The 24710-nt window shown below is 35.6% G+C and overlaps 2 protein-coding genes across 4 annotated transcripts; both read right to left on the minus strand.

Moving 5' to 3' along the window:
* Positions 1-221: 221 nt before the first annotated feature.
* LOC306864893 (BTB/POZ domain-containing protein KCTD5-like) lies at positions 222-11107 on the minus strand. Of its 2 annotated transcripts, XM_079409177.1 has the most exons (7): positions 10858-11107; positions 6764-6872; positions 6566-6657; positions 5585-5680; positions 5345-5455; positions 2340-2465; positions 222-1643 (listed from the first exon to the last, which is right to left on the minus strand). In XM_079409177.1, the coding sequence occupies exons 1-7, from the start codon at positions 11059-11061 to the stop codon at positions 1614-1616; spliced, it is 768 nt and encodes a 255-aa protein (XP_079265303.1). In that variant the 5' UTR covers positions 11062-11107; the 3' UTR covers positions 222-1613. The 2 variants fall into 2 exon arrangements, with proteins under 2 accessions (XP_079265303.1, XP_079265302.1); XM_079409176.1 differs by lacking the exon at positions 5345-5455.
* A 1117-nt stretch (positions 11108-12224) lies between these two features.
* Positions 12225-23195, minus strand: LOC306865295 (3-phosphoinositide-dependent protein kinase 1-like). Of its 2 annotated transcripts, none has more exons than XM_079409830.1 (14): positions 22942-23195; positions 20359-20553; positions 20224-20266; positions 19969-20106; positions 18608-18752; positions 18404-18501; positions 18207-18282; positions 17919-17987; positions 15346-15442; positions 15090-15263; positions 14784-15013; positions 14644-14701; positions 13797-13949; positions 12225-13709 (listed from the first exon to the last, which is right to left on the minus strand). In XM_079409830.1, the coding sequence occupies exons 1-14, from the start codon at positions 22963-22965 to the stop codon at positions 13596-13598; spliced, it is 1614 nt and encodes a 537-aa protein (XP_079265956.1). In that variant the 5' UTR covers positions 22966-23195; the 3' UTR covers positions 12225-13595. The 2 variants fall into 2 exon arrangements, with proteins under 2 accessions (XP_079265956.1, XP_079265957.1); XM_079409831.1 differs by having other exon boundaries at positions 22440-23058.
* Positions 23196-24710: the final 1515 nt, after the last annotated feature.

Below are 24710 nucleotides of genomic sequence, written 5' to 3' on the forward strand. Positions count from 1 at the left end.
TTTATTTAATTTTAGTCATTTTGCTCAATACTTGTCATTTGTTATTAGTTGGTAATATTTCTATTTAGCTTTATGAGTAATTTAAGTGCTTCAGCTTAGTTGCTAATTCAGATTTTAAAGTTTATTTTATTCCAATTAAAAAGGATTTATAATATATAGTGTTCTTTTTTTACTTTTGCCAAAATGGCAGTAAAAAGCTCACAGACATGTGACTATTTGTTAAAAATGCTTTATATTTTAAAAGTGTGTGGATGTGTGTCGCTACAGTGATTTTGCAGTACAGGTTTAGATGTTAGCACTTTCAAAAGTCACTTTAAATGCATACGCTGCTGCCTTATAGGATATACCAAAATGTGCAAGATCAGGACAGGCAAAGTGTCATTTAAATGCTTCACATCCTGTCTCTCCTCTTGGCTGACAGACAGAAAAGCTCCCTCCCTTTAAGGTCCAGCCAAGTATTCAGTAATAATATAAACTAACACATTTCTAAACAGCAGTTCACTGATACCTCTGAAATATTGCATGGATAATAATAATAATAATAACAATAGCAGTAGTGCAAAAGCAATAATTTTCACATTAAAAGGAGTAAAAAAATCATTCAAAACTTTGGGCTCAGTAAGATTTTTTTTCTAGAATTTTTTTTTTACTCAGCAAGGACACAATAAATTGATCAAAAGCAACAGTAAAGACATTTATAATGTTATAAAAGCATTCTAGATATCAAACTGAGCAAATCATGTGACAGTTAATTGTAATCAAATTTCACAATATTACTGCTTTTTTGATCAAATAAATGCAGACTATACTTAAACAAAAATATTAAAAAATCTTACCAACCCCAGATTTTTGAATGGTAGTGTAGCTAAAATCTCAACATTAAGAAATATTTCTCAGCACTAAAATCTTGCATTAAAATTTGTGCTCAACCATGGTGCTATTACCAAATTTGCACTGATTTTCAAAATCGCTTTTGTTGCGTATATAAATCATAGGACAGTAGGGTCCGAAAGTCTGAGACCACAAAAAAGAGGATTTTTATTTATTTATTTATTTAAACCTTTGCAAAAAGAGTTCAAATAATTTTCTCTTTTTAAGTAGTGACATAATATTTTATATTATGTACTATATCTGTGTCTAATCAAATGACATTGATCATGTGACTCTTTGTACAGACGCTCAGGAGTACATAACCATCAGGTTTTGTTCATGTTATTGATTAAAGTAAAAAGGAGATTTGTAAAGAAAAGCATTCGTTTTAAATGCCAAATTGAAGTATTCTCCCTTTTGGACCCCACTGTATATCCATGATTGTCCACTGTATTGATTGTGGTAAGAGCTGGGCAGTGATTCAGAGTGACCTGTCCATTTCCTTTGGTTCCCTGAGACTGACATTGGTCCAGCTCTCCAGATCCTGTCTCTGAATCCATGGAGATCAAAACAAACCCATCCCAGATAAACAGGCACCGTAAAGCCTGGAGTGCAGTGGACATGCTCTTCACGTGCTGCTTGCGTGCATCAGGTGTCCAGTGCTCTCGAGGCGTGAAGAGAACAAGCTCATGGAGTGTTCTAGAAACAGCTGATGTGTCTCAAACCGTGGGAGCTCTAGATGATCATATTCTAGAACCGCGTTCCTGTAGAATCTGAGGGAAAACAGCAGAGGATTTACATAATACAACAAAAGATTACTAATCTGCACTAATCTACTGTCACCAATACCCTAAAACACCACAGCCATGTTTTGAATAACACAGTATTCATACTATTGCTGAAGAATTATAGTATGTACACTACATTTCAAAAGTTTGGGGTCTGTAAGATTCTTCTGCTCACCAAAGCTGCATTTATTTGATCAAAAATACACTAAAATCACCAAAGATGCATTTAGTTGAAATATGACATAGCTTACATATATTGTGAAATAGTATTACAATTTAAAATGACTGTTTTCTATTTGAATATTTAAAATGTTGTTTATTCCTGTGATCAAAACTGAATTACTCCAGTCTTCAGTGTCACATGATCCTTCTGAAATCATTCTAATGAGCTGATTTGCTGCTCAAGAAACATTTCCGATTGTTGTGCTGCTTCATATTTTTATGGAAACCGTGATACATTGATTTTTCAATTTTCTTTGATAAATGGAAACTTAATAAAAACAGCATTTACTGGAAATAGAAATTTTTTGTAGCATTATGAATGTATTTTACTGTCACTTTTGATCATTTTAACATGTCTTTGCAAAATAAAAGTATTAATTTCTTTAACAAAAATCTTACTGACCCCCAGAATTGTGAACGGTAAGTATGCAGTATGCTAGTAATCCGTTTAGAACATACCTTGGCTTTCTCACTGGGTTGAGTGTTGCTGCTGTATGATTGGTTGTGCAGTTCCTTAGAAACAACACACAAGAACTCCGCCTGATCTTCGTTACCATAGTTATAGGAGGATCCGATATTGACCAACTACACAAAACATGAATGAGAAAGAAAATGGAGAGGAACAGACAGAGTTTAGCAACTGTTCTCAGTGAGTGACTATAGATGGTTAAACAATAGTTCACTCAAAAATGAAAATTTACTGAATGCTTGCTCACTCTCAATCCATCCAAGATGTAGATGAGTTTGTTTCCTCATCAGAACAGATTTGGAGAAATGTAGCATTACATCACTTGCTCACCAATGGATCCTTTGCAGTGAATGGGTGCCGTCAGAATGAGAGTCCAAACAGCTGATAAAAACATCACAATAATCCACACCACTCCAGTCCATCAAAAAGCAGCATGTTTGTCAGAAACAAATCTATCATTAAATTTAGACAGTTGCTACCAACTTAAATATGAAATATGCAAACACCATTTACAAGGGGAAAAAAACAGTCCAACACAGTCTAAACCGGTGGATTTTGATGTGAGAGAATAACAGGGGATGGCCTTTTTCACTGGAGGAAGCGTTTATATGCATTATGGACTTCAAGTCAAAGTTTAAAGTTAAAAGCATCTTAATGATGAATTTGTTTCTTACAAACATGCAGCTTTCTGCTTCACATTAACTGATGGACTGGAGTGGTGTGGATTATTGTGATGTTTTTATCAACTGTTTAGACTCTCATTCTGACGGCACCCATTCACTGCAGAGCATCCATTGCTGAGCAAGTGATGGAATATTAAATTTCTGCAAATCTGTTCTGATGAATAAACAAACTCACCTACAGGTACGTCTCAAAAAAATAGAATATCGTGAAAAAGTTCATTTTTTCTTGTAACTTATTTCAAAAAGTGAAACTTTCATATATTTTAGATTCATTGCATGTAAAGTAAAACATTTCAAAAGTTTTTTGTTTTAATTTTGATGATTAGAGCTTACAGCTCATGAAAGTAAAAAAATCAGTATCTCAAAATATTAGAATATTTGAGTTTCAATAAATGACCATCCCTACAGTATAAATTCTGGGTATCTCTTGTTCTTTGAAACCACAATAATGGAGAAGACTGCTGACTTGCCGATGATCCAGACGAACATTGATGGCCTCCACAAAGAGGGTAAGTCACAGAGGGTCATTACTGAAAGCTGTGGCTGTTTACAGAGTGCTGTATCAAAGCATATTAAATGCAAAGTTGACTGGAAGGAAGAATTTGGGTAGGAAACCGTGCACAAGCAACAAGGATGACCGCAAGCTTGAGAATACTGTCAAGCAAAGCTGATTCAAACACTTGGGAGAGCTTCACAAGGAGTGGACTGAAGCTGGAGTCAGTGCATCAAGAGTCTCCACGCTCAGACGTCTTCAGGAAAAGGGCTACCAAGCCACTTCTGAACCAGAGACAACGTCAGAAGCGTCTTACCTGGGCTGTGGAGAAAAAGAACTGGACTGTTGCTCAGTGCTCCAAAGTCCTCTTTTCAGATGAAAGTAAATTTTGCATTTCATTTGGAAATCAAGGTCCCAGAGTCTGGAGGAAGAGTGGAGAGGCACAGAATCCATGTTGAAGTCCAGTGTGAAGTTTCCACAGTCAGAGATGATTTGGGCTGCCATGTCATCTGCTGGTGTTGGTCCACTGTGTTTTCTGAAGTCCACAGTCAACGCAGCCAGGACATTTTAGAGCACTTCATGCTTCCTTCTGCTGACAAGCTTTATGGAGATGCTGATTTCATTTTCCAGCAGGACTTGGCACCTGCCCACACTGCCAAAGGTACCAAAAGCTGGTTCAATGACCATGGTGTTACTGTGCTTGATTGGCCAGCAAACTCGCCTGACCTGAACCCCATAGAGAATCTATGGGGTATTGTCAAGAGGAAGATGAGAGACACCAGACCCAACAATGCAGATGACCTGAAGCCACTATCAAAGCAACCTGGGCTTCCATACCACCTGAGCAGTGCCACAGGCTGATTGTCTCCATGCCACGCCACATTGATGCAGTAATTCATGCAAAGTATTGAGTGCATAGAAATGAACATACTTTTCAGAAGCCTGACATTTCTGTTAAAATATCCTTTTTTTATTGATCTTATGTAATATTCTAATTTTCGGAGACACTGAATTTTGGGTTTTCATTATCTGTAAGCCCTAATCATCAAAATGTCAAGAAATAAAGGCTTGAAATATTTCACTCTATGTGTAATGAATCTATATAATATATGGGTTTCACTTTCTGAAATGAGTGACAGAAAATATTGACCTTTTTCATGATATTCTAATTTTTTGAGATGTACCTGTACATCGTGGATGACCAGTGTAGTGTACACGTTCAGTATATTTTCTTTTTGGAGTGAACAACTCCTTTAAAGCGACAGTCCACCTTAAAATGCTCATGATTGTGTGACACTGGAAACATTTCCCCTGCCTTAACTCTCATTGGAGTTTGACTTCAGTGACAACTGGCCATGGAAACATGACATTTGGCATATTTTAAATATTAACAAAAATGTGATTCCAGAGCTATTTGTGATTCTAAATGAATTTTTTTCAACGTTTTTTTCCTCATTTTGAAGCTTGACTGTATTGGTTCCCATTCGTTTTCACTGAACAGGAACCATGTGAAAATTGTGCAAAATATCTTAATAATGATATGCATAATAAAGGGTTTTGAAATGGTAATTTTAGGTGAACAATCCCTTTAACAAAAATACAAAATGGTGCACTTAATTTGTCAACATGCTCGGGAATGCATTTGAATGCAAAGACTCTGACCTTGTTAAAAACACGTGAACAATTATAAACAAGCAGAACATGTGTGAATCACCAACATCCACGCAGGCGACAGCATTCAATGTGACCATTGCAATGAAAATCAAACTTGAGACTGCATGCAGTGGTTAGTGGGAGGACGGGGGATCGTTGGACACACCTCTCCACTGTGGGCGGGGTGAGTTTGGCTTGACTCCTCCCCCTTCACCTCTCGAGACACAATCAGGAAAAACTCTGACTTCTGGGCCCGCCCATAACATACACTGACAAGCTGCAACAACCAATCAGAGCGTAAGGCAGGGCCTGCATCACACACCGCAGGTCAGCTGAACCGGCGGGAGCAGTTCTGATTGTTGTGGAGCTGGAATGATCAGATGATCTAAAGCCGGGTTCGATTTACCTGCTCAAACTTCCATCCGTCTGACATGGTCGAGACCATCTGAGTAAGTTCTTCCTCTTGACACTGCAACACTCTGTAAACATGCTTGACCGGCGTCTAAAAGCAGAGATGAGGATGGTGAAATATGTAAAACATCTGCCTTTCATTTACACGCTACATGCAAATAAATAATAGGTCATTTCAATATAAATTTAATTTAATTTATATGCATGCCTGAAGGCACGTGGATTTGCTACATAAGTCCATTATACATTTTTAAGTGTCTTAAGGTTTGAAATATTATCCAAGACCTCTGTATATTGAATATTTCGAGTTAAATGTCATTTTATGTGTAATGTAGTTTAGTTAGAATAAATTCTTGCTATTGCAAATTACTGCATGTAGTTTTATTGTTTTAAAAATAAGGGACATATTTTGCTCCATGAAGTAAAAGTATAATGTACAATGTTAGCCAAAGTTTCTAGCAGCTAAAACAATCAGAATTCAGTCACTTTCCCTGAACCAAGAATAAATCATTTGACATCAATTCATTATTATGTTATATGGTCTGGTTATGATGAATCACCAGAGTTTTAATCATTAACTAAAACTATTAAAAATATTTTTGTTCACTGAAATAAAATTAAATATAAATATTAAATGGAGAAAATGTTGGTAATGAGCTGAAATAAGTTTAAGTTGAAGCCCTAAAATTGATAAATGGAAATAAAAACTAAAACTAAAAAATAAATTAAACAAATAGCAATATTCATACAAAAAAATAAAAATGTCAAAAGCACATCAAATCACTGAAAACTAGACTAAAATAAGAAACTGAACTAAGGCATTAATAAAAACTCTAAGTATAAAAATATTACTAAAAATAACAGTGAATTGACTACAGTAGCGTATCTCAGTTTAAAGTCTGCTTTGACAAAAGGATCTAAAAATAAATCTTTCAGTGTAAGTGTCAGAGTGAATTGTGTGTTCCTGCTTCCTTACGTGTGTCGTCTTGGCTTCTCTTTCACTGATCTTTTCTTTGATGAGTTTTATTAATGATGTGATGTTGTAAAACTCGGCCTCTTCGAGAGCTCCTGAGACACACACACACACACACACACACACACAAACAGAATGAAAGCTACACAGCAGCGATCACAGTCTCAGTCGAGTCAGTTTGACTGTGGATGTGTGCCGTACCCTCCTCCGTCAGGTTCATGTTCAGGACCAGCTTCCCATGTCTCAGGTAATTCAGCACAGGCCCAAAATACATGGGATCCCTGTCAATCAAATACGCCCCGGACTCATCCTACAGTAGAAATCAACAGACAGAGAAAGAAAATGTTTTATATATATACATATTATATAAGCGCCATTCTACAGAATTGGTCCAAACTGCTGTCACACAATCAAAAAGCATTTAAGTATTTAAATATTAGATATTTACCAAGAGCCTTCTATTATCTTTTGAAACCCACAATAATATTTAAAATATTAAAAAGCTTAATATATACAAAATCATCATTTATTAGGTACTTTCAATTGGGAGGTGGGTGTCTTGAACCCTAGCCCATAAATTTCAACTTATGAAAATGATATTGAAATCATTTTTGTATTTTTTTCCCATTGTTCTTTTAAAAAGTATTAAATACTTTTAAAATAAAAAAATAAAAAAATGTATATATATATATTTTTATTTTTTTCTTTGTAAATTATGAAAATTTGTGTAAAAAACTGTGTTCCAAATTTTTCATGTCACTACCAAAACAGTGTGTTTTAGTCCATTGGCCGAGACTGATTTTTACTACACCCCTACATTTATGATCAGGAAATATTCCTGTGTCCCCCTCTCTCATTGCTACAAGGTGTCAATAGATAAGTCTCTTCATTTTGAGGGAAATTGTTTTCAAAAGTCTGAAAATCTATGTGTAACAGAACGTCACTACCTAGCACCTTTTTTTCTGCAATTAAGCACATCTTTTGGGAGTTATTCCCTAACATTTAGTTTTTATATTTGTACAACTGTTCAGAACTGTGCTAGCTAACCATGTGCTGATTAGCATCTTTGAGCTAGGTTCAAATGTATCTAAAACATTTGGTAGAATTTTTAGTTTTTTTGGGGGTATCATCCCATTAAATTGGCACTACGGCACTACTGAAAAAGTCACAATCGAAACATGTCGTCATTGCTTTGGGGGAACACATAATTCTCATATTTGGGGGAAATACAGTTTTATACAATTACATACAATTTAGTATGTTTTAGTAGTGTTTTACATCCCGAATTCCGGAAATGTTGGGACGTTTCTTTATATTGCAATAAAATGAAAACTAAACGAATTTCAAATCACAATATTTTATTCACTATAGAACATAGATAACAAAACAAATGTTTACACTGAGAAATTTTACAATTTTATGCACAAAATGAGCTCATTTCAAATTTCATGCCTGCTACAGGTCTCAAAATAGTTGGCACGGGAGCAACAAAGGGCTGAAAAAGCAAGAAATTTTGAAAAGATTCAGCTGGGAGAACATCTAGCAGCTAATTAAGTTAACTGACATCAGGTCTGTAACATGATTAGCTATAAAAGGGATGTCTCGTGTGTTATCTGTGTTCTATTGTGAATAAAATATTGGCTCATGTGATTTGAAAGTCTTTTAGCTTTCATTTTATTAATTTTTTTTTTTTTTTAAAAACAACATTTCCGGAATTTGGGTTGTGGTATGCGAGTTAAAATTCTGTAATGTGCCGTGATCGCTACCAAAGCATTACTGTCACTACCGAAAATGTGCAGTCACTACTGAAACATGGCATATGAATTATCAACTAAGATGTTATTATAGTTTTTGGTTCAATGTATATTCAAATGAATCCTTGAAATCGGTATGATCAACGTTTTGCCTTTTACAAATAAATATTTGATTCAGAATACAACAAATCTCAAAAATTACACTTGAAATATTGTTCAAAATGTATTTTATTTTATTGATTTACCTCAGAAAATTTTTATTTTAATAAAATAGCAAAAATATATATTGACAATGTAGATGTAAGCAAAATCTTAATAGGTCAATACAACCCTTCTAATTAAATTATTATGACTGTGTTTCGGTAGTGACACATTTGGCGAGAGGACAAATAGACTTTCTGAAAATACAATATGAGAATTAACTGCACAATTAGAAATGTGTACCTTGGATATCATACAATTTGCACACATACTAATATTTTGGGAAAAAGACACTTTTTTTCAATTCTGTAGAATGGCCCATATAAGTGAAAATCAAGTTCTCACTATTATTCCAAAAACAGCATCACATTTTTTTTATTTCAGCATAGCGTGCGAGTGAAGAGAAGCATTAGAGGAAAGTGAGTTAAAACATTAATGTGTTGTGCGCGTGTACGTGCGCTTGTGGGACTCGGCAGCTCTGTCTGTAATGGCACGCAGGCCACAGTCATAAAATATAAAGGTATGGGCCTTCAACCAGGACGATTCAAACCGAACCTGGAACAGTGTGTGTGTCTGAAATCACCCTTTTATCAAATCTGGGGCACAAACAGCATGGAGTGATTTCCCAGAGCCTTAGAGACTCCTGCTCTTTACAGGGTTAAAGCCCCTAGAGAGCAGGATTATTCTGGATTAGGGTTATTTTGAGATAACCGCCTGAGATTTGAGAGATGAGAGGAGGTGAGACAGCCGGAGCAATGTGACATGCGCTGTGCAAATGACATGATTTTTATTTTTGTTACAGTACAATGATATCACAAACATGCACTTTAAATAATCATTATATGACAAGATTTAAAGTGGAAGTGCGTAAGATTTGTCATCTTCCAAACAAAATAACACAAAAATAATTAGTTTCAAACAAGTTTCCCAAACATTGCCCCTCCCCCATCTGGCATTGGTTGAACTAACATGTAGCCCCGCCCCCAACCCAACGCCATTGGTGGAGACAGTCATCTGGGCCGGTCGGTACATACTTTTACTTTTACAAAAGAATCAAAATACAAATATTTAACTTCATAATTATCTCTGGATATTATTATGAGATAATTGCTAAGTTTTTTAACAACGATTTGTTGAAGTTTGCCAGATTAAATAATACTCTTCTACTATTTTTACTTAAATAAAACCAATTGATTTAGCTGTAACCACATTGTAAAAAAGGATTTTTCAAAGTTGAAAATACAATTTCAGTTTTTCTAGGCTACTTGAAAATGTCTAAATTAATTTAGTGAATTAATTTGTAATTTATTAGGAAATTTCTGAGTGAAAATTGTTTTACACCAATTTTTTCTCAGTGCACATAATGCACATTTTTAGGTTGTTTAGCTATTTATTTTCAATGGATATTTTGGCAGCAAAATACAGATTCTAATATTTTTGGGAACAGTTTAAGACATCAGAAGCCTTCACTTGAAACCTCCGACAGTGATCTTCCACCTTCCACCCTGATCTCTGACACAGCTCAGGTGTCATAAGCAGGATTGTGTCCAGATTACAAGGCAAAACTGGGGCAGATGTGCTGATGATGTCATTGCACGGCCACCCCAGGATGCCACGGACAAACAAGGTGCCACAATCCAGCCGCACGTCTTCCCAGCCATGAACACTCAGAGAGGAACAGAAGAGACCTTGTTCTGGGACTAATGGGAGAGGAGGGGTGAGCGGACGGTAGAAGTGTGCTTGTTCTTGTCCATCCAACAGGAAAACATCTATAGACGAAAACAGCCATCTGGACAAGCCCCAAACTACCATAGAAACAATACAAATAACTCTATACAACAGTATAAGCCATTATGAACTTATGATGTTCAATAACAGCCAGACACAGCTTCATACTCATGACCCATTTTAAAGAAACTCCTCAAAATAGAGATAGTTTGTCTTGTGAATAATTTAAAAAGTATTAAAAAATACATATATTGTTTACATTACAGATTCTTTACATTGTTTATAAATTATAATAGATGCACTTTTATATTAATGTTCATATATTAATTATAACAGTATCTGACATTGGCTAACAATAGGTTTGTATAAATAAAATTACATAATATTTTCACAATTAAGTTGCCTAAATAAAGTCAATATAATAGTTTTATAATATTATTTCATCTTAAAATGAAATAGGTTTTACAGAGGCTCGTTACACAGATTCTGCAAGATTTTGCCAGCCATTCTTTATAAATTACTTATACATCAGCTAAATAAATAACATATGTTATCCACCACAGTACAACTAGCGAAATGGTCTCTAAATTAAATAAATCAAACTGTAGTTACTTTATCAGAATCGAGGTCTGGCTCCGTTTGGCACAGCCGGGACAGGAACGATTTGGGATCCCGGCAGAGAGTCTGTCTGGTGGTCAGAAAATACGTGCCACCGACGTTCAAACTGACCCACTTGGAGGATCTGTGGTTGAAGGTCTGTACCGGAGCCGGTCGCCGGCAGTCGTGGCCGCTGATCTCGCCGTGAGTCTCGGCCATCCTGCGCTCGGTGTTCCGCTGAAATGCACCGGTGACCGCGCGCCTCTCCAGTGACCGACAGACGGCGCAGAGAAACACCCCTCACTTTTGTGTTTAGGCTCAAGACACTTAAAAGCCACGGGCTGCGTTGTTGCAACATCTAGATCCACTCTAGAATTTTTAGGGAAGTGATTCGACCGAGGCGCTTTCAGCAAAGTGTTTGGGAATCACTCAGTAAAAATAGTATAGGCCTAATTAATAATAATGGAAATAATTAATTCAATTATTAAAATAAGGTTATTTTATATTAAAAAGAACAAACGCTATTATATTAAAAAATAATATTTCTGTCAGCAGTAATGATCTGTGATTTGTGCCCCCCCTAGAAATTTAAATGCCCCCCGATGGAGTCTGATGATGCCTGATACGCAAATGCCCACTAGGTTTCGAGACAAAGCCCATATGTGACCCTGGAGCACTAAAGCAGTCACAAGTAGCACGGGTTTATTTGTAGCAATAGCTACACTGTATAGGTCAAAATGATCGATTTTTCTTTTATGCCAAAAATCATTAGGATATTAAGCAAATATCATGTTCCATGAAGATATTTTGTAATTTCCCTACCATAAACATCAAAACTTAATTTCTAATTAGTAATATGCATTGCTAAAGACTTCATTTGGACAACTTTAAAGGTGATTTTCTCAATATTTAGATTTTTTTTGCACCCTCAGATTCTCAAATAGTTGTATCTCTGCCAAATATTGCTCTGTCCTAGCAAACCATACATCCCTGGAAATCTTATTTATTCAGCTTTCAGATGATGTATAAATCTATGACTGGTTTTATGGTCCAGGGTCACATATATATTGGATTGGAAGTATGCGTGAACAAATGTAAAATTCTATGTTTACTATAGAGGGCGATAAATTCATATAGTGGGTCTAATTGATTTCAATATTTGTGAATCTGACTTGTAAATAACACAGTATGTGTCTATGCATATCTTTATTTAAAATGTTTTAATATTACATTAATATTATATAATCAATTAAAATTGCTTAATTTTTCTTTATGCAAGAAATCATTTTTCTTTTGATTGTCAGGGGAAAAACAACTTATAAAATAACAAAAATACAAAACAAAAAGAGAACTGTTCAAACAGATGGAGAAAAACAGAGACTGTTTGTTGGCCTAAAACCCTACATGCTTTATTTCAGTTCTAGGTTTTGCCGAGCGCAAAAGGCTGACAAGAAGAATACACACATTGCCTACAAGGGCCCCACACACACACACCCCATATCACACACACAGACACACACTCGCGCGCGCACGCACACACACAGACAAGCGGGGCCGTGCGCACACAGGCATTAAATTATCAGAAATGAGCCAATCACTGCGCAAATAGAAAATGTATATGATATAGTAAGAAAACAAAAGCAGTAAAATATCATAGTTTACAATAATTCTTCACATTCAAAGGCTTTACATATTCAATACATACACAGCAAGGCCCTGGAACATGACTTCAATCCAAATATGCTTTCATATATTAGAATTTAAATAACACAGAAGCCAGGCCAGAACGGAGCGGCCCAATAACCTTATACAAGAATAAAAATACAAAACCTGGATCCTAGAGTCACCTCTTTACTCGCCTCCCATTTGCAATATTACATCAACTGTACATCACAGTCATCTGTTACCGATCAGGAAGACACGCACGCACACACTCAGTCTGTCATCTCACTCACTCCACGGACTTCCTGTTAAAAACGGCCAAATGAGAGGAGCCAAACACACACTCACGCACGCACACGATCAGATTGGCCCTCCGTCACAAGCCTCCAATCAGCAACGCATACCATCACAATGCAAGCGCTTTAAAGGAAAACAGCTAAACTCTGTCGGGGCCGAAGGGGCAACGAATTACCCTCTCAAACCACATTACCCATGTGGCTTTCGTGGCGGTGTGGTGCTGTCTCCCGGTGCGATTTGAAGGTAATGTGAACATGCTTGAGGAGACGTTCGACACCACAACCTCCAATCGGAATCAGCAAGACCAGCTACTGCAGCCAATAAGGGTAAAAGGACCCGCCTTAACTCTAAACGCAGACTAAAGCGACACACTCCCATTTAGATATCTGAAAGTAAAGAGCTGAGCGTGTGCGAGTGTTGAGCGAGAAAAGAACAGAACGTGTGCGCTTGTTTAGCAACAGACAGATGGAGATTGCACGATTTTGAGTGTTTGTTACCTGCATCGCTTGAAATTGTTGGAAAGACTTGCGAAATAGTCTAAACGTGTGTTTTGTATGGCTTGCCTGCACGCCATGCTGACTATGGCCTCGCTGCTTTTGGTTGTAAAGACTCCACCCTCGGCGCGCGAAACAACTGAATCCGAACATGGGTCTGGGAGTGACGGGACTGATATATGAAGAGACAGAAAGACAATATATAGCTGGAGAGAGATATCTCTACAGGGGTGTGTCCCTGTTCTATGATTGGTTGGAGGGCTGTGGGGGTGTGGCCAAAGGGGGGGGAGCGCTGCAGTCCTATAGGCTGGGGCTCTGGTGTTTGTGGTAGATCTTCCTCCAAACTTCCTGGATTTTCTTGCACCATTTGTCGGCGTTGCCGCTTGGGTCCATTAGATAGTACGTCCGGTTTGGCTAAGGGAACAAAGCGTGGTCATTAAATATCTGGTTTAAAACATCCAGACATGGTATGAGCAGATACTGAATTGGGATTGCGGTTACCGTGTGAACAAAGAAGGTTTTAAAGTTCTTCGCTTCAGGCCGTAGTTCAGGTGACCATGGAATCTCCCCTTTCAGAACTTTATTGACCGGATCCACATAGTACAAGTGAGGACCCTCAGTCAGTAGCAACTGCCTCCGCCGTGCAAACAGACCCTACACATGTACACAAAAGGAAAACATTATGAAACATAAAAAACATCAACTCGTTTACTAAAGTAAGCTGATAAAACTGATAGTTCTGGTCCTGGATGCTGATTGATCAATAGTGTTCCAACAGTATTCGATTGACTAAAAAGTGTCAGTTCATAAGAGTTGGGAATTAGACTACACTGGTTGTTTATTCTGGAGATAAAATTAACTACACTGACTGTTTTGATAAACTAAAAAGAACCAAATCATTAGAGTCATTCGTTAGGGAATTTGATTCACTAAATAGAATTAAATCGGACTACAATGGTCGTGCTGTATGGTCATTCATTCTGGAGTTGGATGGAATGCATTGACTGCACTATATTGATTCACTAGAAACAACCAAATCATAAAAGTCATTCATTCAGGAATTGGTCAGACTACACTGAGAGTGCTGTATAGTTTTAATTCACTAAAACAATAATTTATTCGGAAATTAAATGCGATACTCCCACCGTTCTGATTCACTCATTAAAAAAAAAAAAAAAAAGAGAGAGAGAGAATTGAATTTGTAAATTGGTTGGATTACACTGGTCATCCTGTATGTTTTGATTCACTAAAAAGAACCAAATCATAAGAGTCATTTGTTCAAGAACTAGACCTAAATCTAGTTGACTACATTCTCTTACAAACAAACCGATCACCAACAGTGACTCACTTTGCGTTTGTCCACTGGGCCCATTTTTAAGATGAGGTTATTCTCCACAAACTGGTGCCTGTTGAAAACAAAAGGACAGAATGTTTAGAGAAAGCACATAAGGATAGAAAGTCACATAAAAAGACTGTGTATTTGTGTACCATGGGTTTGCAGCACTCTGCTTGTCCAGTAGGATGCGTTTCTCCTCTTCACTGTATTGTAGGTCGAGCTCCATGCTATTACTGTCCAGCTCATGAATATGTATAAACTGATCCACACTAGGGGAGGGGTTATATGTAGGTTGACTTGTCTCTCCTGTGAAGGGAACTAAAGGGGCGTGGCCAGGCTGTGCCACCTGCATACAACTGAACTGGCTCAGGAGATCATCATACTGAAAATGAACGAGAAAATGAGATCAAGAATAATCCCAATTTCATATTTTCTTATTTTATGTTCTGTTGACTCACGTTTCCATAGCAGTCCTCATCATCCTCAGACATGGCAGGCAGATACGCCGTTAGTTTGGGTGGAGTTTGCAGATGGATATCATCCCAGCCAACTGTCTCAAAGAAAGGGTGGGACTTTAGCGGTCCGTAGCCACCCATCTCCTCACAGCCGATCCGCTTGCAAGGATCCAGTGACTGTGAAAACAAGACACCAATGAGTGCACAGCAGATCTACACCTACACAATAAACAAAGATATATGATTAAATAAGGCTGACCAGAAGTTGCTCCACAAGGTCCTTAGCTTTGGGGAAAAATTTCTCAGGAAACTCGTACTCGAGTTTTATAATCTTCTGAAATATTAGATACTCATTCCTGTGATGGATTAAAAGAAAACAATGATAAGTGGCTGGAGGCTTAAGGTCATTGCACAGAGTACAACATTTTCGCATGCATTTTTCCATTTTTTTGTATTCCCCATCCTTTCCTTTCAAAATGCATGCTACGGATGTGAAAACGCAGAAAAACAAACTTGATCCGATTTTTTTTGTGAGGTCGTATTTATTTTTTAACGTGTGAAAATTTTGGATGAAAATTTCGGACTCGGTGTGCAGAGACCTTTACACTTCATCACATGGACCAAGTAGATGTTAGGGATGGATTATGATCGTCCAATAACCAACTAGTCAATTACTGAGGCAGATAAGTGTTCTGCACTGACAAAATGCATTGTAAATATTACAATTTAAAAACACGTCTGCCTTCTGTTTCTTTATTAATTACACTATGCGTTGCCATTTTTCTCTTTATTTACGTACACTCCTGTAAAAGTTTGGGATAAGCAACATTTAATAAATACTTTTATTCAGCAAAAACATTAAACTGTTTTGTTACAAAAGATTTCTGTTTTGAATAAATGCTGTTTCTTTGAAGAAACATTTTCATTGATAATTATCAGAAATATGTCTTGAGCAGCAAATCAACATATTAGAATGATTTCTGAAGGATCATGTGACACTGAAGACTGGAGTAATGATGCTAAAAAGTCAGCTTTGAAAGTCAGATTTGATTGTTCCTAATAAAATGTTTAACTGCACTCGCAAGTGAATATCAAGTTATTTTGTGTCATAGCTAAATATATTCTAAATAAACTACAAACAAAAAAATATTCATTTATTTTGTCCTCATATTCTTTCTTGTAACTCTTCCCTCTCAGTCACATACTTGACTAAATGGCTCATTATGAAGCTCATTATGCGGGCTTTTGTCTTCTCAGGTGTGAATGTGAAGGTTGACGCCTTCTCGCATAGACCCTTTTTACTCAAAAAATGAAAAATTTAAAATCAATATATTGTTTTCTGTGAGCAAGTAAACAAGATGATTTTCACATTATTTTGAAGCAAAAACTCTAGACGACAAGATCCAGTTCTCAAAAATCTTGTGAACAAATTTTCGGTGTATTTTTTTTATGGCCTTATTTCAGTGACTTTTTCACTAACCACGTATAAGAGTTGCTTTCTCAAAAACAAAATCATGTACATAAATGCTGCAAACATATTATTGTAGCCCACTTTTTGCTGTTTACAGTGTTATTAGACTTTAGCCATTTATATGTTTATAAGCAACTGAAAAAAGCACAAATGTCAGGGCATGTTAAAACTTCTCCAGGCCCCCAAAACACCCTCAGACCCCAGAGGGATAAACAAATGTTTTTTATGGTGTGTTTACATAAGATGTATTCTTGTGTTCATAAGCAGCACAGAATTAAAGTGGCAATTTTATTGTGCTAGTACACTCTTAATAAGATTCAATTTATGTTAGTTAACGCCTTATTATGAACTATCAATGACTAACATTAATTCAGGTAAATGGTAATTCAATCCTTTTGTTCATTATTATTCATATTAGCTAATGCATTAATATTAACAAATTAAACCATGTTGTAGTGTTTTATTAGTGTGATAATGTTTTGTCAGAGTAGTAGCAGCATATAAACAAGTTCAAAGTTGAATGTTTTTAAAGAATACAGTGAAAAAATTAGTATTGTGAACTGTCATTACAATTCAAATTTTCTATTTGAATAAAATTTAATTTATTTCTGTGATCAAATCTGAATTTTCAGCATCATTACTCCAGTCTTCAGTGTCACATGATCCTTCAGAAATCATTCTAATATGCTGATTTGCTGCTCCAAAAAACATTAGTATTATTATGTTGAAAAGAGCTGAGAAGTTTCTGGGTTATTTCTCTCAGCAGATCTTCCAGAAAGTAGCCGGGATGAACTTGTTTGTTTACGGTGCGGAGGCGATGTGGGCGTTTACATTCGCGCGTGCTTCACGTGGATGTTTGAATGTGAAAGGCGCGAACGGCGCGCGGGCGTGACCACATTAGACATAATGAGTTCAGACGAGAAAACTGGACATCGCATTGGTTTCATATGGATTACTTTAACATAGAATATTTGTTTTGGACGTGACTTACTTCATTTAAAAGTAGACATTTCAAGCTTTCGATACATATATTTCTCATGTATTTGAGGTGAGTAGTCGTGGAGATTCATGTTGTTTTATTTACGTGTCTGTGAAGAGAGGTGACAGAGACCAAGCCGGCAGAGAACGTACCCTGTTTATTTTGTCTATTTTTTAAACGCATATTGTTTTGTTGTTATTATAACTATACAGGGAATAAATAAAAGTAGATCCTTTTCGGTTTCAAACGATACCTTGCTCTTATCTGTGCGATCAAAACTCGTAGAGTATTTTTAGTTCTTTTCGCATCAAAGAAAATACGGGGCTTCGACCCTAGGGTGTTAAACCAAAAAGCAGTTTTACACGTCTGAAAATGAACTCACCCAGCCCTGAATGGCGGCAAACCAGCAACAAGCTGGTAGATGATGCAGCCTAATGCCCAGAGATCCGAACTGCAACAAGAAATAAGACAGTTAGGATAAGTATCTTCAGCCAAACCCTCAAATAAACCTCTGTTCTTGGTCTTGCTTAGTTATTGCGCAAAATGTCACCTGCATTCAGAAGAAAAACCACTAAATAAACACAGCGACAAACAGCATCTCTGAATTAGGTTCATTACTGAAGAAAGCATTTCAACTACACACCATGAAATATTCAACAGCTGTGTTTACCTCTTGCAGGCAGATTTCTCAGTCAGTAATTCAGGAGAGACATACTGAGCCGTACCAACAAATGAGTTTGCTCTTGCTGCAGGGGAGACATCAGAATGACAATATCACTTAGTAAAAGCACTGTCATAAGAGGATACTTCTGTATAAATGTTTACACTGTCAGAGGATTATTGTTATGCAGTGTATGTGTGTTTTACCCTGTTTGCTGTCAGAGGACAGTTGTTTGGCTGTGCCAAAGTCTGTTATTTGAATGTGCATCTCCTCACTGAGCAGAATATTCTCTGGCTTCAGATCTCTGTAACAAAACCACAACAACACATAACTCAACGTCACGCAAAAAAAAAAGAAAATTGAACAAATAAAATGGCTGATAGGGACACCTTGAACACAAACCTACTGACCTGTGGATGATGCCCTTCTGATGCAAGTACCCAAGAGCACAAACTATCTCAGCTGAGTAGAAACGCGTGCAGGTCTCATCAAACGAGCCTATTTTTCGAATGTATTTCAGCAGTTCGCCATTTTTAGCGTAGCTCAATCCAAAATCTGACAGTGCATTCAGGAAAGCATTCGATTAAATGAAGTGTTGACATTAGACGGGTCTTGTGTAGTCATTTATCAATATCAGCCTAGCCAATTAATTGGTCAAAATTGCGAGATTAATGCCATTGAAAATAGTGCCAGTCAGTTCGTGAAAGTTAAAAAAAAAAGTTTGTGACAGTAAAAAAAAATCTACTGGTAGTCTTCACAACATATACTCAGCATTTTCAGATAATTCTAATTTGTCTTTTTGTATATTTTAGTGCAAAATAAAATGTCATAGAATGTTTTATAAATATAACAGAAATATTTGATTTTTTATTATACAAATTACTGGGAAAAGACACATTTTTACAAAAAAACTATGTAATATATAATGACAAGATTTTATATATATATATATATATATATATATATATATATATATATATATATATATAATGTAATTTAAATGTAAAATAAAATTAATTATTAAAACTAACAAATGTATTTATATAAATCTGAAATATTTTTATGTATTTTTTAAAATAAGTATAAGAAATAATAAAAATTTCTCCACAAATCAAGAGAACATCAAATTACTTGCAGAAAACTGTGCAAATGACCATGTGACAGAAAACATACTGCCTATATTACACTTCTATTTGAGCAGAATATCTCCAATGTCTCGCTAACTTCCCAAAGACATGCCAGTATTTTCAGCTCATCTGGGCTTTTTCCATAATGTAGAGAGAGTGCATGCACATGATTGCCAGGTAGGGAAGAAAATATATCACTTTATTTTTATTTATATATATATATATATATATATATATATATATATATATATATATATATATATATATATATATATATATATATATATATATAAACCTGATTGGGGGATTTAAACTCTTGAAATCTGGCAACAGCAACCATGAGAGCTTGTGGAGGCTTGTTCACAATGCAAGAGAATGTTAACGGCAAATTAAACAAACTTTTTCAGGATAAATAACCAGAGGGCAAATATCACAAACGATTGTGCTTAATAAATCAATAGAATCAGAAATCGTGATTAAAATACAATTTATCATGTAGCCCTAACATATATTACACAATAAAAATATACGTATTTAAATGGTTTAGCAAGTTTTCAGGTAAATATGATGGCCACCCTGCTGTGCTCTCTAGATAGGATCACTGGAAATCTATATTGCTCAACCACTAATTACGTGAAGGATACAGAGCTTCTCTTCATCCTGAAAAGTAAAGTAGAGCTTGACGAAGAATGGATGATCCAGGTGTGACATGATGTCTCGTTCTCTCTTGACATATTGCGCTTTGTTCTCCTTCATTATATGGCGCTTTTCCAGGATCTTAACTGTTGAAACACATGCAACAACACTTCAGTACAGGCTCACATCTAGTAGTTCATGTCAAAAGTAATACAGATAAACCGAATGCGTATGAACCACAGGCTGATGATATAATGACTTACTTGCATATTCCTTCCCCGTCGAGTGCTCCTTTGCTAAGACAACCTGTAAGTAGCAAAGATAGCAAAGGTTAGTACATTAAATGAGTAAAACTAGTAGAGGGACATCAGATGTGCATTGATGTGTGCGTGTCATACGGTTGAGAAAGAGCCTTCTCCCAATATTTTGCCGAAGCGGAAATCCTCGGGTCTCTTTTTGCGAGGCTGGGTGGGCTGGGGGGGTGGTGCCTGTCCCTCCATGCTGTTGCCGTGGAGACGGGGCGTGTCCTGCTGGCCTCTTACCATGGATGGACAGGAGATGAGAACAGAGGAGTGGAGAGATGCAACATCATACTGATGAGAGAGAGACAGAGACCAAGTCAGTGTACGTCTCACATTACTCAACTACTGTCTTTGATGAAATTACTAAATACTTTGACAGATCAAACTTTTTAGCTTTTTTCGAATATATTTAAATTATAATTATTTTATTTATTAATTTATAAATATTTCAATATTTTACTTTATAGAATATATACATTAAATTATATTAAATGTTAAAAGGTTAATATATAAATATTCTTTAAACTATATTAATTTTGCTCTAAAATGCTAAAATACAATTTTTTTTTAAAAAATGCTAAAAACATTGTATTATTTAAAAAATATTGACGCATTTTAAAGTTATGTATATTAATTGTAAAAATGCTAAAAACCATAATATATTCACATTCTAAAAACTACATTATGTGTGCTTTAAAAAAAATTCTAAAATGATATATAAAATTTGAATTGTAATTATATAAAATGTTAAAAAGTCAATATATATTCATATTCAATAAACTATATTAATTTTGCTTTAAAGTATTTAACAAACAATACATAAAATAATATAAAATGCTAAAGTTTTTTTAAAATATTGAAATATGTAGTACAGAATGTCACACAATGTGACAGAATGTTAAGATATATATATATATATATATATATATATATATATATACACACATACATACACACACACATATATAATACTTAAATACTTCAAAATAAAAAAGTAAAAATATATATATATATTTTTTTCTCAACATTAACAGTTCACAGAATATGTAGAACACACAAAATCTATAAAGTACTAATTTTGCTTTAAAGTATTAAAAATATATTAAATTTGATGTAATGCTTGTATGCATGATGTCATTAGTGTAAATTCATGTTAAGTGCAATGACATCACTCAGATTTGACAGCAAACCGCCTAATTTAAGCAGGACAAGAGCATATGGTTTATGTATCAACACTCTAGATATTGATAATTAACAATTCTAGGCTCACATAGAACACAAATGATTACCCCTAAAGCTTTTGATAAATGAAAACAGTGTCATCTTAACTGCAGATTTTGAGTTCAATAGCATCCAAACACAGCGATCACAATATATAATTATTTTAAACAACTTAAATTTGTGTCTCTGCTTAAATTACACTGGATATAATAGTGAAATTCTTAAAAAGGGAACTAATACACACTGGAAATCCATATGCAAGGTCTTTCTCTCACACTGCTGGATATAATAATCACTACTGCTCACATTATTCGTAATCAGCTTTCCTACAATAACGACTTTCAAAACACGTCTATAAAACATGAGTCACATGTCAACAAGAACTTTAGTCAAACCTCCAGCAATAATCACGTTAACTCCCTTACCTCCTCTTTGCAACCTATGCACCACAATATGAATTCATAACACTCACTGAGGCTCATGCAATATTGATAATTACAGAAATAACAGATCAAAGTTACTTTAAAGATCAAAGCATGTTTACATCTTGATAAATCTATACCAGCCACATACACAGTTAAATATGATGTGCCTCAAAATGACCACCAATGAGCCTGATAATTCACTTATCATATTCATAAGGGTTTTCTCTGAGTATAGTAATCTATATAACGTTATACATGGTAACAATCAACTGTCAAAAGCACCTGAGAAGGTGAAACCTTACAAATCTCTAAGCCGCTTTATAGGCCGCAACTCTGAATCGGTTTATTTCAATAGAAATAACACACTTAAATAAATCAGTGATAACACAGGCATATTAATAATCGGCAACGTATATATATATATATATATAACACTGATAATATTCCTTTGATTATAGATTATAATGACAAACAGAGACACAAATGAGGCAAAATAACCTGAGGCGACTTGTGCTAGATGCGGTAACTTACCGACTCAAAAAACGCGTTTTAGTTCGCCAGAGACTCAAGAACAAGCCCTGGGCGTTCATTTAATTAATTCTCGGAGACAGAAATGATTCGAGTACATTTACAGCAGGTTTAAGACGAGCAGAACCAAACGCATATGTCGTGAGTTAGCGGTCAGGCTAACGGCTAAGAAAACAAGCAACTTCATTTGTTGACAGAATTAGCTCGCAGAGCTAACACACAACAATATGAGCTTTTTCCCACACTGTTCTTTTAAAAATATCAACATCGAGCCTAATAATTCATTCAGAAATCCCTGTATAAATTACGATATGAAACAAAAGTTGACACTTCCTGGTTAATAGACTTGCGCTTGTTTTGGGGACTAGCGGGCTAATGAAGCTAAAATGCTAAGCTAAAGCCTCGGGTCGCGCCACCCCCCTAAAAAACGCCGTTACAAGCAGCGCGCGCGACGCGGCGCGAGGCGGCTTCGAACCCGCGTTCCCCAGACGCTGGCGGTACTCACGATCTGACTCGTGGCTCTTGCCATGGAAGTTTTCCGTGGGTAATTTATTTGGGATTAAATAATTGTGGAGACTGGAGTCATGGCCGCCCTCTCTCTGCGCCTTCGCTTCACGGCTGTGACGTCACTCCACAACAACATTACCGCAGTCGAGAAAAAATACCGCGCGCCCCACAAATCCACGGATCTATGTGATGGAAGTGGTTTGCAACTGGATCAGCAGAGCTGTCTATCACCCACACTCAGTGTTGGGGAGTAACTAGGCACCAAATTACATAGGCCTAATTTAATTACAAAATAAGGTAACGCTTCATTTTAAGGTCTCTTTGTTACACGTTACAAGTACACGTTACATTATGCATAATTACATGTAAGCAACACTAACCATACAGGCCTAGTTAGCATACATTAATATTACTCAGTAGGCTATTTAAATGTATAATTATACTGTAGCATTCAGTAGTTACATGTAACAAATTAGCATGCATAATTTAAATACAAAAATGTAAATTACTAAGAATAAATGAGTAATTAAATTACCGTTACTTATGAAAATGTTAAGGATTACAATATTTGTTTCACACACACCCACATACAGGTTTTCCTTCATAAATTACAGTGACTGCTCTAAAATATGAGACATCTATGTTTTAGGAGTTTAGTACACAGGACACATGCGTTGTCGATAACTGTTTTATTTTTCTATGCATAGGCTTTATTTTTTAAGATTAACTGTTTTTTTCCAAGGCATTGTTAGATGCCAGTGTTTCCTGTCATAGCTATGCATAGATCTGATTTCAAAAACAGTATCATAGCATAATTTACATGTTTGAGAATGATTAACAGTTGAAAACATAAGAAATTTAGAAAAGTAATCAAATGTAATCAGTTACATTACTTCAATAAAGTAATCGGAATACTTATTACATTTTAGATAGGGGAAGTTGTAATCTGTAATTTATTACATTTCCAAAGTAACCTTCCCTACACATCTGAATTGCTATAACATTCCCATAACACAACATAAAATAAACCATGGCCATGATTTTCTGCGAAGTCTAGGGAAAATATAGAGAAAAACTGTGTAAAAATGTGAATAAATAAATAAACAATTAAAATAATGAAAAAATTTAAATACATAAATTATATAAATAACAAAAATGAATGAATGACATAATATAAATAAAATTATATTACATAAAATTAAACTAAACATTATAAATATTAAAAAAATGAAAATCTAAATAAATTTGATAAATTTAAATGCAGTATAAATAATAAGCTATAGTTAGTAGAACAGTATTTAAATATTTAATACTAAATATTTTCAAAATATATTTTAAACATACAGTGCCCTCCATAAGTATTGGAACAGTAAAGACAAAATTGCTCTGTTGGCTGTGGAGTCAAGACATTTGCAAATATGATTAAAAGATGAATATGAGACAAAACTACAGAATGTCACATTTTATTATTAGCCGTTTCAACACATACATGTTTTACCAAATAAAAAGAACAGCACTTTTAGAGTTCATCCCACTCATTGATGTGAGCATAAGTATTGGGACAGTTGAACATAAGGCAGATATAAAAGATTAAAAGCTATTATTTAGTTGCAGATCCCTTGCGCACAATCACAGCAGTGAGTCTTTGACCCGTAGACATCACCAGACTCTTGGTCTCATCCTTTGAAAGACTTTTCCCAGCCTTTAATGCAGCCAATCCCAATTGTTTCTTGTTTTGGGGAGTTTCTGCCTTTACTCTCCTCTTCA

Source organism: Barbus barbus (assembly GCF_936440315.1).
Source record: "Barbus barbus genome assembly, chromosome: 46".
Classification (NCBI taxonomy): domain Eukaryota; kingdom Metazoa; phylum Chordata; class Actinopteri; order Cypriniformes; family Cyprinidae; genus Barbus; species Barbus barbus.

Bases quoted from the DNA above. Each gene is read 5' to 3' on its own strand.
- LOC306864893 (XM_079409177.1), bottom strand. From the start codon at position 11,061: ATGGCCGAGACTCACGGCGAGATCAGCGGCCACGACTGCCGGCGACCG. The intron at 6,873-10,857 runs GTAACTACAGTT...TTTCTACTGTAG, and splicing joins CAGACCTCGATTCTGATAAA to GATGAGTCCGGGGCGTATTT. The intron at 2,466-5,344 runs GTGTGTCCAACG...TGTTTTGTGTAG, and splicing joins ACCCCGCCCACAGTGGAGAG to TTGGTCAATATCGGATCCTC.
- LOC306865295 (XM_079409830.1), bottom strand. From the start codon at position 22,965: ATGGCAAGAGCCACGAGTCAGATC. The intron at 20,107-20,223 runs GTAAGTCATTAT...GTGTTTCAACAG, and splicing joins GACGGGGAAGGAATATGCAA to TTAAGATCCTGGAAAAGCGC. The intron at 18,283-18,403 runs GTAAAACACACA...TCTCCCCTGCAG, and splicing joins GTCCTCTGACAGCAAACAGG to CAAGAGCAAACTCATTTGTT.